Source organism: Blastomyces dermatitidis (assembly GCF_000003525.1).
Source record: "Blastomyces dermatitidis ER-3 genomic scaffold supercont1.3, whole genome shotgun sequence".
Taxonomy (NCBI): Eukaryota; Fungi; Ascomycota; class Eurotiomycetes; order Onygenales; family Ajellomycetaceae; genus Blastomyces; species Blastomyces dermatitidis.
Window position 1 is genome coordinate 6,439,308 of NW_025544776.1, and position 15,115 is coordinate 6,454,422.

At 47.1% G+C, this 15,115-nt stretch overlaps 6 protein-coding genes across 8 annotated transcripts; 3 read left to right on the forward strand and 3 right to left on the reverse strand.

Moving 5' to 3' along the window:
* The first annotated feature begins 2,554 nt into the window (after positions 1-2,554).
* On the forward strand, positions 2,555-6,371 carry BDCG_03600 (tyrosinase). Its single transcript, XM_045419236.1, has 2 exons — positions 2,555-5,270; positions 5,353-6,371. Exons 1-2 carry the CDS (start codon positions 4,492-4,494, stop codon positions 5,654-5,656), a joined length of 1,083 nt encoding a protein of 360 aa, XP_045275604.1. The 5' UTR covers positions 2,555-4,491; the 3' UTR covers positions 5,657-6,371.
* BDCG_03599 (uncharacterized protein) lies at positions 3,792-4,415 on the reverse strand (the record flags this gene model as incomplete). The annotated part of the gene is made up of 2 exons (XM_045419235.1): positions 4,085-4,415; positions 3,792-3,890 (listed from the first exon to the last, which is right to left on the reverse strand). Exons 1-2 carry the CDS (start codon positions 4,271-4,273, stop codon positions 3,792-3,794), a joined length of 288 nt encoding a protein of 95 aa, XP_045275603.1. The 5' UTR covers positions 4,274-4,415.
* A 3-nt stretch (positions 6,372-6,374) lies between the features above and the next one.
* BDCG_03601 lies at positions 6,375-8,515 on the forward strand (the record flags this gene model as incomplete). 2 transcript variants are annotated; one of them, XM_045419237.1, is made up of 3 exons in its annotated part: positions 6,375-6,550; positions 6,591-6,721; positions 6,770-8,515. In XM_045419237.1, the coding sequence occupies 3 exons, from the start codon at positions 6,375-6,377 to the stop codon at positions 6,787-6,789; spliced, it is 327 nt and encodes a 108-aa protein (XP_045280520.1). In that variant the 3' UTR covers positions 6,790-8,515. The 2 variants fall into 2 exon arrangements, with proteins under 2 accessions (XP_045280520.1, XP_045280521.1); XM_045419238.1 differs by having other exon boundaries at positions 6,591-6,709.
* On the reverse strand, positions 8,444-10,384 carry BDCG_03602 (translation initiation factor 2 subunit 2). Its single transcript, XM_045419239.1, has 4 exons — positions 10,217-10,384; positions 9,902-10,037; positions 9,224-9,835; positions 8,444-9,158 (listed from the first exon to the last, which is right to left on the reverse strand). The coding sequence occupies exons 1-4, from the start codon at positions 10,226-10,228 to the stop codon at positions 8,989-8,991; spliced, it is 930 nt and encodes a 309-aa protein (XP_045275605.1). The 5' UTR covers positions 10,229-10,384; the 3' UTR covers positions 8,444-8,988.
* A 302-nt stretch (positions 10,385-10,686) lies between these two features.
* BDCG_03603 (uncharacterized protein) lies at positions 10,687-11,363 on the forward strand (the record flags this gene model as incomplete). The annotated part of the gene is made up of 3 exons (XM_045419240.1): positions 10,687-10,984; positions 11,116-11,258; positions 11,327-11,363. The coding sequence occupies 2 exons, from the start codon at positions 10,687-10,689 to the stop codon at positions 11,217-11,219; spliced, it is 402 nt and encodes a 133-aa protein (XP_045275606.1). The 3' UTR covers positions 11,220-11,258; positions 11,327-11,363.
* Positions 11,226-13,728, reverse strand: BDCG_16760. Of its 2 annotated transcripts, XM_045425953.1 has the most exons (5): positions 12,386-13,728; positions 12,264-12,318; positions 12,181-12,208; positions 12,017-12,101; positions 11,226-11,923 (listed from the first exon to the last, which is right to left on the reverse strand). In XM_045425953.1, exons 1-5 carry the CDS (start codon positions 13,331-13,333, stop codon positions 11,741-11,743), a joined length of 1,299 nt encoding a protein of 432 aa, XP_045280522.1. In that variant the 5' UTR covers positions 13,334-13,728; the 3' UTR covers positions 11,226-11,740. The 2 variants fall into 2 exon arrangements, with proteins under 2 accessions (XP_045280522.1, XP_045280523.1); XM_045425954.1 differs by having other exon boundaries at positions 12,181-12,318.
* Between the last annotated feature and the right edge of the window lie 1,387 nt (positions 13,729-15,115).

The window sequence follows — 15,115 nt, forward strand, 5'->3', positions numbered from 1 at the left end:
GGGTTCGTGGGCCAAGGTACGGAAGATAGTTCTTCAAACAGGACAATACAATCCCCTTGCCCGCGTGAAAAGTATGCAAAGGGTATTTACTGTACCAGGCATATCGGCAGAAATCCCAGCGGTCACACGGATGGTAGCATTTTTATGATATATAGCTTCCCTTCGATTTTTCCTTTCCAGAAAGTTGTACCATAAGTGTTCAATGCAGGATCAAGGCCGACTCCACTGACCTCCGTACTCCAGGATTATGTCATTATTCACATCTAGTTATGTGCATTTACATGTACAAAGCCATCCATCCGCGCATAGCTTTTGTAAATGACAGAGCATAGTATTCCTCCAATAAAAGGGTTAGGGTTAGCTAGTAGTTTTTCCTCAAGGCATATACCAGATATCAATTCCGCGGACTACTCACCTTGTCCTATTCGTGGCTGATGCAGGTTTCACTGATCGAGCATGCTTCTCAAGCCCATCCGGTTCGCCTATCAAATCAACAAACTTGTACATACAGTGAGTATTTCCCCCCGAGCCTCCAAAACCCCCAGCCCTTGCCATCCCACCCGAAGCGTCCACTGGCCGTCTTCTCGAGATGCCAACGGAGTCGGAGATAAATGTCATCAAATCTGAAGTCAGCCCGTGGAGGTCTAAATTGTGAGACACACATGCGCCCCCAGGGTACATTGATGGGATTCATCCTTTTTTTCCATCGGTTGTGACACTGCTGTGTGACCATGGGCCACAAAAATAAAGGGGGATAGAGTTTCGCATGTACATGTACATGTACTGCACATGTATATGGACAGAATTCCTCAGTAGAGAAAGATATCATCTGACGCTGCCCATTTGTAGACAGACAAGCTGAAGAGCTTTGATGGCTTTCTCTAAGTGCTAGCTAGCGGAGTTGCGCCAAACGACTAAATATTTCTGGACGTCGTAGTTCCTTTCTCTTCCCCCCCCCCCCCCAATCTCTCCCTCCCCACTTGACTTGGTTTCTTTGTTTGCAGGCTGCTACCCCTCCTTTTTTCGATTTTGATAACCGTTTGCTTCTCCCTTCGCATTTTAGGCGGTGTAGCGGGGTGGGTGAATATGGCTTTCCCGCCTCAAATGGTGAAAGTTTCCTAGGGCTGAGAATGCTGGGCTGATTCCCTTCCCAGGACACGTGTTTGCGAGGGGGGGGGGGCTCATTATTTGTGTTGAAGTCTCTGTGGGCCCTCAAGGACGGGACTGCAGGCTTTGCCCATTCCGCAGCCCTCAAGACGAGCAAAGGTTAATAATCAAATCATGCGTCTTTGGCGATTTGCGCACCGACTAACGGGGCGGCTGAACATAAACCTGGGATGTCAGACATCTCGGACGACGCAGTGAGACACCAAGCCAGAGCCGGGCTCTATTTCCCTCGTATGTTTAGGTTAAATTCTTAGACAAACAAACTGGTGATGGGATAAGATTGTTTGCGAGCAGACTGAGCCAGGGTGAAGTGAAATAACTGTTCGTGATATATTATTCAGTACGGAGTAGTGAACGTTTATTATTCTCATTCAAACCTAGTTGTGCCTAGGATCAAATCCTCAGCTGGCTCTGCGTGGGCTGCTCGGTGGATAGGAGACGTGCCGAACCTTCGGACTTTGTGCGGATTTGGCTACGGTGCTTCTACGTAGTACGCAGTATGTATCGTAGGATTTAACGGCGTGCGCCACAAATAATATCTACCCCTCTACAGAAGGAATTTATAGTGTAAGTACGGAGTATATAAGAAGAAGAAGAAGAATAATAATAATAATAATGACAATACAGCTCAGATACATGTATGTACTGTACAAAAAAGTAAAGCAAACATTTTCTACTTCAATGTGTAACATGATATAATTGAGCATGTAGCAACATTCCCACCTGATGACCTGATGAGCTAGCAAAATGTGTCTCTCATACAATGTAATAATGTATGTGTACATACATTACTTTATACGCATTTCTTGAATAGGTGACACTACGCGTGGGGCTTCGGCGTCCAACATCGGCGGGGAGAAACAGGGTACAACCAGCCGGTAGGAGATCCTGCTTGCATATTTCAAATCAAATGAGGATATGCACAAGAACACTCATCATTGAACAAGAAAAAAAAAAAAAATAATAATAATACTAGCTACAGTTGTCAGATATTAGTATTTGTGTGTTTTATTCATATCAGGATGACCGTTATTGTCTTGAATTGATTGAATGTAGAAGTGAAACACATTTTGTTTTGTTAGGTATATTCATATTTTAGTCAAATGATCATATAAGTTAAAAAGCTGCTGCGATTAGTTACTTAAAAAGGTTACATTGTGATGACCTCCATCAAGGGTAGGTAGGGTGAGGGCTGAAAATAAGCTGGAGATCGGGGGCCATTTTGAATCTATATTCCATGGTCATGATATGTGTGTGTATTATTATTATTATATAGTCTTAAGATATCTACCATGGATATAGAATTGGGGCACGTGACTGCAACAAGATGTTGAATGAGCGAAATGGTTAAGATGCAGTTATCAATTGCTCTTCACTAATAACTTATGTATCATTGCAACATTGCACTTGGAAGTTGATGTCACTCCAATCAAAGGAATAATGGCTGCGCTTTCAGGTTCTGCAATTATTAATGAAATCCATGCCCATTCAATCATCCGTTGGAGCGCCGTGCTGGCTTGCAGTCCAAGATCTTTGTATCCCTTGACTTGGAAAGCTTCGCTTCTCCCCACTTTACGCTGTATATGTGCAATGTATTATTGTACGAAAATAGAATCCCAAGCGGCCAGCTGGAGACACGGGTCGGGTGCTGCTGATCTTTTGCCTGGGGAATCATGGATCTTCTTGCCAGCAATATTTCTGGGCTGACGATCTTTTCTGATTCAGGGCTGATTGTAGCTTACTTTTCTGAACAGGGGCGAGGCACACATAGACAGAGAGAGAGAGATAGAGAGAGAGAGAACTGTCGCAGCCAGGATCTGTTGGCAGACCCCTTAATACACAGTGCTCGGCGGCGACTTCACCAACCAGAACGTTAACGCCTTGGCATCGAAGACGCTACGCTCACGTTCTCATCCTTCCAACGATGCCACGATCTCACCCAAGCAAACACTAACGCTTGATCCAATTTAAAAATCCACATTCTAGACTTGGGAACTAAGCGATTTTGCTCCCCTGCCGTATTCGCGTATTCCCCCCTCGAATTATCATGGAATTGGTACGGACCAGCAGCCACCGTGCTCAGTCCACAAATCACGAGATGGAGGTTCGAACCAGTGGATTCTTCGAATCCGAGACACCGAACACATGGCCGAGAGATGGCTGCACTCCGTAGAGGAGAGAAGCCTTGGAATTTGTCTTTCCCTGCTCCAATAATGCGATGAAGACATCCCAGGGGAGACAAGAGCGCATACCTTGTTTCCAGGAAGCCGGTTTTACTATAGTGCTTTCTTTTTTATGCCAAACTGACAGGATATTTTTACCCACCACTGCTCCGGACTTCCGTAACTTACTCAGCCTCGGAAAACACTTCTGGAAACTCCACAAATCACCAACGAATCAGGGAAACCTCATCGTCGATTCGGGTCGATATGCCGACTAAAGGAGCGACTAAAATCCCTTGCATTGATTGGTCCAGCACAACAATAACTCTGTTCGCAGGCCAACAATTATGATTGCAAAGTTGCCCGTGAAGTCTGCAGGGCTGGTATGAAAATAAATGCAATTATCGTGGTTGACTGCGAATCTGCATGATTGACAGTTGCTAGCGTCGGTCTATGAAAGCCTCATGGATTTCGCTGTACGGAGTAGTCTGCCACCTTTCGCTGGCAAAACAGCCGTTTGTCGTAATTGGAGAGCTCCAGCTCCTGGTACAAGTCGTTGTCCTAGGCCAGAACCAGAAAAACCAGCACTCTTTCCTGGTTAAGCCTTTTGTGCGCAGGGGCGCTAATGTGAATCAATATTGATGTTCTCAATTTTGTCATACCATCACCAGGGAATATGGTGAATCATTGTTGGGCAGGATCTATCATTATTCTATTATTATTCTGATAATTGGGACTTTGTACACAGTACGTACTCGCTTTGCTTGGTCACCGTTCAAGAAGGATTTTGCGCTGAAGGCATTATTATTTCCAGCTGGTACTTGGTCGTTCCCGGAAGCCATGGCCACAAAAGTCAAACCCAGCCACGAGTGGAGTCTCCCACCATACAGAGCCTCCAGAACAAGGGCAGCATGGACAAGGACGCTATCACCTAAGACATGCATGGGGTCGCTTCATAGGAACTCATAGCTGAGGTTCCTCGACTTCTTGAGCGGAAACCCACCTGAATGGCAGACATGACTATTGAAATAGTGATGGATTCCCCGGGATAAAATGTAGTTCTTTTTCTCTCTTTTTTTTCTTCTTCGGATAATTCTTTAACCCAGTCACTCGTTTAATCCTTTCACTTCGACATTGACACGCCTACGCATACTCACAGACCATGCGGTGGACACTACTGCTTCTAGGCGCCTCACTGGCCTCTGCGGCAGTGAAGGATATTTTTGCCGACCTGAGTCCAAACCTTCCCCTATCGTCGTTCGGCAAATTCCACACCATCTCTCTCGAAGATGTTAAGCAGGGAAAGGATCTTATCGGAAAACTGATCCGCCCTGCACCAAAGCAAAAGCCCAATGAGCCAACCTTCTCAACATTTGGCGCAGCTTGCGTCGGCAGGACGGACATGCGCCTTGAATGGCGCCGCGCCTCACACAACGATCGTATGGCATTTTTGAGGGCTGTAAGGTGCTTGATGGACCGCCCACCGTCAGGTAGATTCCAATATGCAAGAAATCGCTACGAGGACTTTGCCCGCCTCCATCAGCAAAAGCTCGAACAGATCCACGGCAATGACCTGTTCCTTTTGTGGCACCGTTACTTCGTGTGGACTTTCGAGCAGGTTTTGAGGGATGAGTGCGGCCTTGATAGACCTATGCCCTGGTGGGACGAGACTAGAGACGCTGGTCGATTTGCCCAAGCACCTTTGTTCACCAACGATTACTTTGGCTCTCTCCCAGGTCCTCGCAATGGACAGGGCGTCTGCATCACTGATGGTATTTTTGCTGGCCTCACTTGCAATATCGGCCCAGGCATGTCCAACAGGCCCCACTGCCTCGCGCGTGCCGTTGACGAGAACCAGACACGGCAATGCAACAATGATTTCGTCATTGCGTGCAACCGACGAACCAACTACGCAGCCATGCATAGCTGCGCTGAAACTGGGTAAGTCCCTCTTTTGAATGTTTTATCTCAAACATTAGTTCAAAATGAGAGGTTTCATAGAAGCTAACAGAGGTCTTCACAGTCCACACGCTTATGGCCATAACGGTATTGGCAGCGTTATGATGGACGTCGCTGCCAGCCCTAGCGACCCTCTCTTCTTCATGCACCACGCATTTATTGACAGAAATTTCCGTGTCTGGCAAAACGAGGCACGTCCACGCTGGACGACAATCAACGGCAACGACTACCGGGGTAGGCCACTGACGTTGGATACTATTATCTCCATGGATGGCATCCGACCCGATGTTAGAATCCGGCAAATCCTGGACACCCTCGGTGGAGCGACCATTGGTGGAGTACCCTTCTGCTACCGCTACGATTATTAGAGATAGGTAAATACATATATCTTTGGCATGGGCGAGTGTGGCTGAATTTACCGCACCAATTTTCGCCGCGATTTTACTCCTTCTCCTTGCACACAATTTCTGTTTCGATCCAACGTTCTGCCATTGTTCACGATGGAACTATCTATATTTTCGGATAATTTTTAATTTAATTGCATTTCCTGAAGGGCAGAGAAGTAAGAATTCCTTGAGTCTATATCAACTGTTTATCTTATGTGACCTCGTTTCCCACCTCAACGTAGGATCATTTTGTATCCAGTAACATTTTCCTTCCGTCGATAGTTGTTTCATTTGCTTTTCTTTTCCTGGCTTGCCCCACCAGAGCGGTGGGATGGCATTTTATCTGGACACCTGAACCTATCGTTCCTGGGCTAAGCTAGTGAGTGACTTTGGAGGGAAACTGTGTCACACCATAACAATCCCAAGAGAGCGAACGTACCTGTGTTGTAGGCCGGCCATTTCTGAATGTCAAAGTCATACCAAAAGATGCGTAAGTCTCACTTAAATTTTCTCAGGTGATTGATTGGTCTTCAATTCAAAATAGGTAGTAGAGGACGGCGCCGCGGGAAACCAATGCGCAGCAGGTGATAAAACGCCACGCTCTCCAAAACAAGCACAGATAGTACTGGATTTGCGCCTGTGTAAAGAAAGGTTTTAAAAAGAAAAAAAGTAAAAAAGTAAAAAAAAAAAAAAAGAACCGATGGTTTCAACAGCTGGCACAGAATTGGCTGCAATTGCAACAACCAGCTTCACCGTCTCAACAACATACATCACATGCCAACGTATCACTACTCGGAAGCAGCAAAGCGAGAATTGTATTCCGCCACGTGCGTTGAACGCTGAAGACGTCGGCGTGGGAACCAATGCCGCAAATGCGTGAGCCGGCAAAAGGGTTTTTTTTACTGCTACTGTCTAGAATCCAGAATAGTCGGATAGAGATCTCCCGGACATCGAGCCGCATGAGCGTTGGCCCAGTGCATGATATCCAGGCCGTCCCTGTCCCACGGCCACAAGGGGTGTATGTATATACAGTATGTATGGGAGCACGTACGCCCCCCCCCCCCTACTATTCTCGAGCTAATCTTACCGCTCTAGATCTCCGCCAATGGATATAGATACAGAAGTTGAGCCGCCCTATTCTTTCCTAGCCAATCGGTAATATGGTTGGCAATGGCTAGATGTGGCTGGCCCGCTCGTCGGCCCGCCACGACATCTTGTTTCTCAACTCACCTCTCTCTCCCTGTAGTTATGGATCTTGGGATGTGGAACATCGTTTTCGGGCTTTTTTTCTTTTCTTTCTTTCGCTTTGAAGCCTCCTGACGGTGTGTAAGTTACTGTGTTGTGTACGCGTGGCGAAATACAAGCGTCATGCAAATGCCATCCTAGGAGGGAAGTTCTAATTTATACACTATTTATGTATGACAGCTCGAGCGCGATAGCCAAAAGACGAGCCTAGATCTTCGGCCCGTCCTTGTTTCGATTTAGTCGTCGTCCATTTCTCATGAGAATACGGGAGTGAAGTACTTCGCACAATTTCGTTCTCGCTGATGTTTTACCCAGCTTCCTCGCGGTTCCTATTGTGAATGCCGCCATATCAGCTTCCAAGTTTCCAGCCCTTTCTTTCCCATTTCGCGGACTAGCGCCCAGGACGGCATCTCAGTCTGCTGTATAATGAACTTTTTCACAACTATGTATGATCATATATGAGCTTAACGGAACGCTTGCTAAATAATTACTTCACCTGACATTTTACAAATCTTCCGCGTTGCTGGCCATCCAAGCTCTCCTACGACCAGCCATGTTTGACCACCACCAGCACTTCTTTCTGGTTTGCCAACATGGGCTTTCCTCCATGGCGTGATGTACTCCGTACAGTACATGTAAGAAGGATATGTGGGACAGTTTACATTGCCCCTGAGTAACCCCAGCCAACAAGATCAGACATATCTGGGTACTACATTGGAAACTTTTCCAACCCGACAAGGATCCACACTTTGACCATTCAGATCTGTGGATGGTTCCTGAATATCCGGAAAGCATGCGAAAGGTTTCAACAGCAGCAGGGTAGCAACGTGGCAGGCAGGGCTACCCATCCCGGAAGGTTTGGAACAATATGTTCAGACTTTAAGCGTCGGAAATCGGACAAAAATTTAAATCAATTGTAGGGACTGCAGTGAAGACCGGTAAAACACGCACGCCCCGGTGTCCCTTGAGATTCTAACGACCGACATCCGGCGAAACTGAGTCTCCCGGTCGCGTTCGGGAAAGTGATGAAACATGAAAGACATAGGGGGCTTTGCGTGATCTAAAAAAGCATGTTTCTCCCGCTCCCATCCCGCGCAATATTAAACATCGGGAGCCGCTGAAGCCAATGCTGGGAGCTGTGCCTGCATAGAGACAACGCATTATTCTAGAGGGAGGGAGGGCCGTCCATCGGTTCCTTGAACAACGCAGAGGAAGCGAGCGAAGGCGGGGCCGTGCAACGCTTCGGGATCGGACCGGACGTTTAGCAGAGTCGCATCCGGTTGCTCGAGGGCTAATTCCCGATCCCTGTGGACGGGGAATACATATCATATGGCCTATATCTTATAAAATAATGACTTTGATGGCCAGTGCCTGTTAAATGGGGGGTACGAAACATCCCTGACCCGACCCTGCGCCACGAGGAATACCTACATCAGGGCCAGGGCGCTGTTTTCCGCCCTCCACCCATTGTCACTGGAGTTTGCGATAGCTGCTCACGTAATTACTGTTTTTCGAGCCCTTGGAGATACTTCGAAGCAATATCAATCGTATTTTTCATTTAAAATTTCTCAATCTAGGATCATTTTTCGTTTTGCCCCTCTCCTTTTTTCCCCCCACATACGTCTTCCTTCCCCCTTACCATTTTCCCCCCCCTTCTAAAGTAGCCCAATTCCATAAGACGCATACATGTACATTATGCAGGGAGAAAACATACAAAGCTCGAACCGCGAGGATCGAAGGGAATAAAAAGGAATTGAAAAGACAACCGCAATAAAACACGTCAATGATGATGGCGGTAGTTCATAGGATCACGCTTCTTCTAGGGGGTCAATTTATGGGAGAAGCTAGAAAGATAAAGGGACGGGGGGGGGGTAATGCTCGTGTCTTCCTTAATGGAAAGAAACGAACAGGGAATCAACGACAAAAGAAGTCGTTAAAGGAAGCAGTATGGGGGTGGGGGAGAGAATAAACTCGATCGAGTCGTGAGAAGTGTGTATTGTGCTAGGTTAATAAAGAAGAACATGCCATTGCGAACCATAGATGTGGACGCCGAAATAAGTTTGCACGTTTTAGCCCTGCTGCTTCTTCCGTCTTCCGACCTGGCCACGGAAACCTGTCTTGATCGCAGTGACTGAGCGCCTACTACCGCAGGAATTGCATGTAACGAAATAAAGACGGTTCTCTCCCTTGTTGAGTTCCGTGTCTGGGCTACGACACGTCTTGCAAGTGACGTATTCGACTGAGAAATCTTGTTAGTAAAAATAATTATTTTAACGAGGTGCCAAAAGATTTACGTCCACTCACCGATATATCTTCGCAGCACGTTCTCAATTTGTTTCTGCTGGAAACGACCCTTGATAACCAATCTCCTGCTTCCGTCCACGCTGCCACTCGTGACCAACTCAGCGAACAGGAACTGCATAACGTGATCCTCCGACCGCTTCATCCGTTTGCAGATATCGGTGATATTGGCAAAGATAGTTCTCCGGTTACCTTCACGCAGACACTGAGGCGGAGGAATCTTATAGGATTTGGAACCGCTTGAGAGGATATCGGGATGATGGCTGTGAATTAAGGTGAAAAATCGAGTGACGAGTAGGTTATATGGAATGGGTTGTGTAGCACCGTGGGCCCAGATACCTCTGCCGTGCTCGATATCGCTGACGATTTCTTCAGTCGAAGGTTTCTCCTCTGGGGCGGCTTCCTCACTAGCCAGCCCCGCCTCCGCAAGTTTGGCTTCGAAGTCACCGTCTGCGGCCTTTTTGCTGCTCTTCTTTTTCTTCTTCATCATCGAGGGGTCGAACTCGCCGTCCGCACTAGGCTCCGCATCCGCATCTTTCGTTTTCTTTGTCTTCTTCTTTTTCGAAAGACCCTTAAAAAGTTCAGTTACTTCGTCCACTTCCTTGTCCGGGGAGGCTGTTTGCGCGAGTTACATGATTAGTAAAATGGGACAGGTTACGTGCTGAGTATACAATGACTTACCAGCAGTGTGCTTTTCAGCAGTAGTCTTGTCATCGGCATGACCAGCCTCAGAGATTGCCCCGTTCGCATCCATGATTGTGGTCCCTTCGCTGAACGCAACAGATTTTCTGTGCTTCTTTTCGACAACGGGAGCGTCCTTCACAGCAAAAGCAGTTAGCGCTCGCGACTATATTGCGATGAAGAACTAGCTTCAGCGGGGAGTTGGAAAATTATCCTCAGCTGGGCTGGAGAAGATATGATATGAAGCTGCAACAAATGTGGTGAGGAAATCAATGTGGGAGGCGTAATCGGCAAAAATAGCGGGATGGGACATACCGTGTCAGCCATGGTGATCGTCTTCGAAAGTCCGCAACAAAGAGTTGGAGCGTAGACGAGATAGTTATAAGTCGCAGGGAAAGCGTAAGTTTTATTAAGACGTCTGGTATATCAGGAAAGCCTTTGATGCTATTGAGTTCATCGCGGCCAGAGGCGACTCACAGATCGATACCCAAAAAATCCACAACCACGTGACTCATTACTCTCACGTGGTCAAGATGACTTGGCATCATCGCCCAAAGAACGGTAACTTGCTTACTTGCGGCGACCAGGTTGATATCCAAGGGTGTTACGAAAATTGATATCTGCCCGCAAAAGCCTGCCTCGAGAAGTCATCAAGGTTGGCTGAATGCTCTTGTCGATATAACTGCGGTGCAATACCGCTCCCTCTCCCCCTCACGCCGTAATCCACGCTGTTTAACCTACCTACCGATCGATTCTGGCCAACTCTGCCAATTACCTCCATCATCATGTCATCGTCGCCGCCGACGTCTTCCGATTTCCCTTCCTCTCATTCTCCCTCCCCTTTAGCTTCATCGTACTTGTTAGCGTCACGGCTAAATTCATTGTCGGATGATGATGAAGTTGCCTCCTTACCGTCAGTTTCCGCATCTGATTCCTCCCTCGAGGGGGACTTCAGCGATGGGGATGACGAGTCAGATGCAGAGAGGGAGTGGAAAGAAAGTATACAACAGCTGGAGTTGCTTCTGACTATGGTGATTATACCGTTTGCTGGCAAATTCCTTGGAAGAAAGTGTGCTTATTGGGGTACGTTGGCAATGGGATACATATAGTTGCTGTACCTTTCGTCACTCTTCACGCTGTGGGAAGCGTGAATGGAAAGAATTCAAGCTTATTTCGTTCTTTCTGATATTAACTAACTCTCGCTCCTTGAGCAGGATGGGCAAAAATGATGGAATGGAAATACCCGGTTGAGATTGTGGTGCAGAATAAAGCCGTTGCCCGCGGCGCTGGAGTTATCGAAACTGCGGCTTCGTTGTGACAATATTGAGATATGACATGAATTAAATATTAATATATGGTAGGTAGGGCGTTGCCGTCCGTCTGTCTACCTGGCGTCCTTGGGAAATCTAATACTAAAACGAAAAGACAAGATACCATAGATCTGTATACAAAATGTTCCACCCAGAATGCCATTTCCAAATTGCCCTTGGTTACCCGAAGAAGAAAACTCGCCACCGTACCCGATGCAGATGATTGGTGCTTTGAAGTTTCTGAGCAACAAAATAAGCCGTCTGTAACATATCTTAACGCCTACCCTGAGAATGAAATTCTCCCCGAATATATACGCCTAAATCCCAGACATTACGTATACGGGTTATACAACTCCATGCTTCAAACGACGAGAAATGATGTATTTCAGCGTTTTTTGGTATATTGCCGGCCGTCATGGGCTTATCTCCCAAGTTTAACAAATCTTGTTGCCAATTAAATCGGCAAAAGCTGTTGGCCAAGGCATGGTCTGAACCTTCGAAATTCGTTGCAGAGAGCGATAGGTGCCGTTTAATGTGATTCCTCAAAGTTGGCGAAGTTCCCTGCGTTCTGGTAGTCGGCCAACCAGCGGTCCATATCTGGATCATAATATTCACTCGCGATGCCAAAGATGGTTTCTGTTTCGGGAAGAATCAGCGGGTGTGATTGCGGATTCTCGCCATTGTCATTGCGTGCATCTTGTTCTTTGTACCCCTATTGAGAAAGAAGAAAATCCGTTAGCCACATAATCCATACTTGACACACTAGCCACTGGTTAATCGTGACTTTACTGGAATGGGTTCCAACCTCTTCTATGACGTATATAATGGGCGCAAGGTCGGATGGTGTTACCACATCTCCCTTGTCGTGTTGTGTTGACGCAGTGGTTGCTCTGATGGACCTCTCAATAGTGAGTAAGGTGGAAGCGCGCGGAATTAGCATGCCGAGAATTAGGCACCGGCTTTACATACCTTGAACAAGGACTCGCTGAATAACCTCCTATTAAGCTGTTAGGCCAAGTTATTCCACCAAGATATGGAGATAAGATAATTACTTATGGCACTCTGTGCCGATAGCCTGTCGGTCCGTTGGTGATGCTCAACACTGCACTAAATGAAATACCAACATTAGTTTAGCGAAGATGCTAGCCTTCTGGGGGGATGGTTGAGGACATACTCGGCGGTGTTTTCTTCGACACGCTCCGCAAGCACCACCAAGTTTCCGGATTTGTGCTGTTTCCCTCTTTTCCATTTTAGTTCTGCGCCTTTTTTTTGCTCCCGCTGTTGCAGGTTCTCCAGAGCATGCATGGAATGCATACTCTATGAAAGGCCCTGTAACTTGCTGGGACTGGGGCCCAGTCTTTGGAAGTGGTGGCTGAAAATGATTGGAAGGCAAATTATTTGAAAATCCTTTTCTGCTTGATGTTTTTTGTTTCCATATTCCTCTGGGTTTCGAGGGGTCTATGTTGCCAGTCCGACAAGGGGTCGAGCAGTCGCGGTCTAGCCCAGCGCCATGCGGATGGCCTGCTTGAGTTCTTTGCCTAGGTAATATGGTCTGATTGCCTGGTTCAATCATGTTTGAATAAGGATATAGAGGCAACTCCGTCTGAGAAAAACTGTTCATTGCGTTTCCTGTGTAATTGGACGATTCAGCCATGGGAGATGAGATTGGATTTGAGGGTGCTCTCCAACTGTCAGGGGACATTTGAGAACGGCAGTCTGTGTGATCAGCCAATTCACTCATGGGAAGTGACATTGGATTGAAGGGTGCTCTCCAACTGTCAGGGGACATTTGAGAACGGCGGGCTGTGTAATTGGACCATTCAGCCATGGGAGATGAGATTGGATTGGAGGGTGCTCTCCAACTGTCAGGGGACATTTGAGGCATGGTTGAGAAGGATCCATCGTTGGGTGTCATGAGGTTTTGTTCAACGCCGAAATCGTGAGCATCCAAAGGCAGTAGGGATCCATCCGGCTGAGGGAGGTCGGAATTATTGCTGTGATGTCCACCATATGACAATTCAAACACATCTTGGTACCGTGAGCCATGGATAAATTCATTCCAGTGAGAGTGTGCTTCTGTTGTCGGGTTTGGGGTAAAGTTGGCGTTTAATCCGCTTCCCATGATCGCTTGTCTGTTATTTAAACTGGGAAAATCGAATATCCCCTTTCCACGAGAAGCCCGAATGGATCGGAGACAAGAGGCGAGCAAAAGCTAGAAGTGAAATGAAATTGCCGACTCGAGTTTGGTCGCCAGTTTACTGCCTCGTTGGCATTTAATTTGCTTAAACCAGGCTATATTTAATCCAATGGAGAAGAGCGATGCCAGTTCCAAATGGTGCGAGGCCTGGATGAAGTACTGCACTGTTCAAGTCCAAGTCCAAGATGGCTCCTTTCCTATCGCTATGTACGGGTCATATTCTGTACTTGCAAGTTGGAACTATAACCTCTTGAAAGACTGTGGTTAAAGGGGCGGTAGAGCCGCGTGGGCCGCGAGGAAAATTTTAAAGCCTGCTCAAGAAGCGAAAAAAAAAAAAAAAAAAAAAAAAAAAAAAAAAAAAAAAAAAAAAAAAAAAGGAGGGAGTAAAGATATATATCGAGTTGATAAGGACGATGTCTGGCACAGGACCCTGGGGAGATATCGACAGTAAGGGAAGCTGAATAAAACAACGTACCGACTCGTGGATTGCTGCGTCTAGTGACTTATTTATGACTGGGGTCATTTTACCTATTCTTCGAACCGCGAAAGATGTCTTGTGGTCTCACTGGGGATTCGGAAACTCCCTTTGCTATTTGATGGCAGGTGCGGGATGGTTTTGTCAACGGTCGAACGCACACATCTGAGGTTGGGCTTCAACAGTTTTTGAACCCCACCCAATCCCCACGCCCAATGACATGCAGGACCTTGAGCTCAACACAGCCCCTAGAAGAGTGACATTGACACCGGGGTTGTAGAGTGAAAAAGGTGCTGCATTGCTGCTGGAATCCAGCTTCATGTTGACATATTCCAGATGCTCCATCTACAAGATGACCGGCTGGGAGCACACTGGCGGACCAAGGACCAGTTCTTTTTCAGCATGTATAGGACGGCAGGATGTATGTACCTTTTTGGCATGTATCAAGGGACCTGCAACACGGAACTTGGTGCCAGCGCCGGCTGTAGATCGGCCAAAAGCCATCCGCGAAAAACGTCCTCGGCGTCAAAAAACAGTGCGAGGGGTGGGGGAGGATGGCTCGGGAATTGCCGCGACTGTTCGCAGTTTCTGCGTAGCTTCAACTGAGCTCTTCAACAGATGTCCATTGCGGCAGCTGAAATGATGGTTCTGGTGCTTTGGTTAGTTCATGTAAAGGTGCCTAAAAACTTAGAATCCGATACCTTTTGGGAAACTAGCCCTAGATCCCCGCACCCCCGGGCGCTTATTATAGTTACTTCATTTTCAACATTGGCGACTTTCCGAACCAACTTTCGACACCGCAATGGCTGATCGTCGGCGGTGTGGCTTGTTGCACCCTGGCACTTTCTGTCTCACGCCGTGGAAATTGTGTGGAAATTGTGACGTGTTCAAATAGGCAAGAGGGCCATCAAAGACATGGATTCTATGGATTACAAAAGTTGCTAAACTTTTTTCCGTTCATGGCCTACTGTCTGTCTCCATGATGGTTGAGATTGTGGTTAGTGATGTATTATCCAGCAACACTCGCGTTTCTCCTGGAAGGGAAACTAAAGAGCGGAATGTCTTCCTAACCATGGTGACCTTCTAGTGGCATGAGTTGGCGCTAAACGATAAATTCAACCATTCTGCCTAGGAGCGTATGGTGATAGGAAGCTTTCGCGATAGGGAGCGGGAAATAATTTGAAATCGGGCCAGAGGTGATTTGTTCAGGGTCTCCTTGATGGCAGTAAATG

Coding starts and splice junctions, on each gene's coding strand:
- BDCG_03602 (XM_045419239.1), bottom strand. Junction 9,836..9,901: donor TGCTGAAAAGCACACTGCTG/GTAAGTCATTGT, acceptor TCGCGCAAACAG/CCTCCCCGGACAAGGAAGTG. Junction 9,159..9,223: donor CGTGCTGCGAAGATATATCG/GTGAGTGGACGT, acceptor AAGATTTCTCAG/TCGAATACGTCACTTGCAAG.
- BDCG_16760 (XM_045425953.1), bottom strand. CDS start 13,333: ATGGGAAGCGGATTAAACGCCAACTTTACCCCAAACCCGACAACAGAA. Junction 12,209..12,263: donor ATCGGCACAGAGTGCCATAA/GTAATTATCTTA, acceptor ACAGCTTAATAG/GAGGTTATTCAGCGAGTCCT. Junction 11,924..12,016: donor TTATATACGTCATAGAAGAG/GTTGGAACCCAT, acceptor CTTTCTCAATAG/GGGTACAAAGAACAAGATGC.
- BDCG_03600 (XM_045419236.1), top strand. CDS start 4,492: ATGCGGTGGACACTACTGCTTCTAGGCGCCTCACTGGCCTCTGCGGCA. Junction 5,271..5,352: donor CATAGCTGCGCTGAAACTGG/GTAAGTCCCTCT, acceptor AGGTCTTCACAG/TCCACACGCTTATGGCCATA.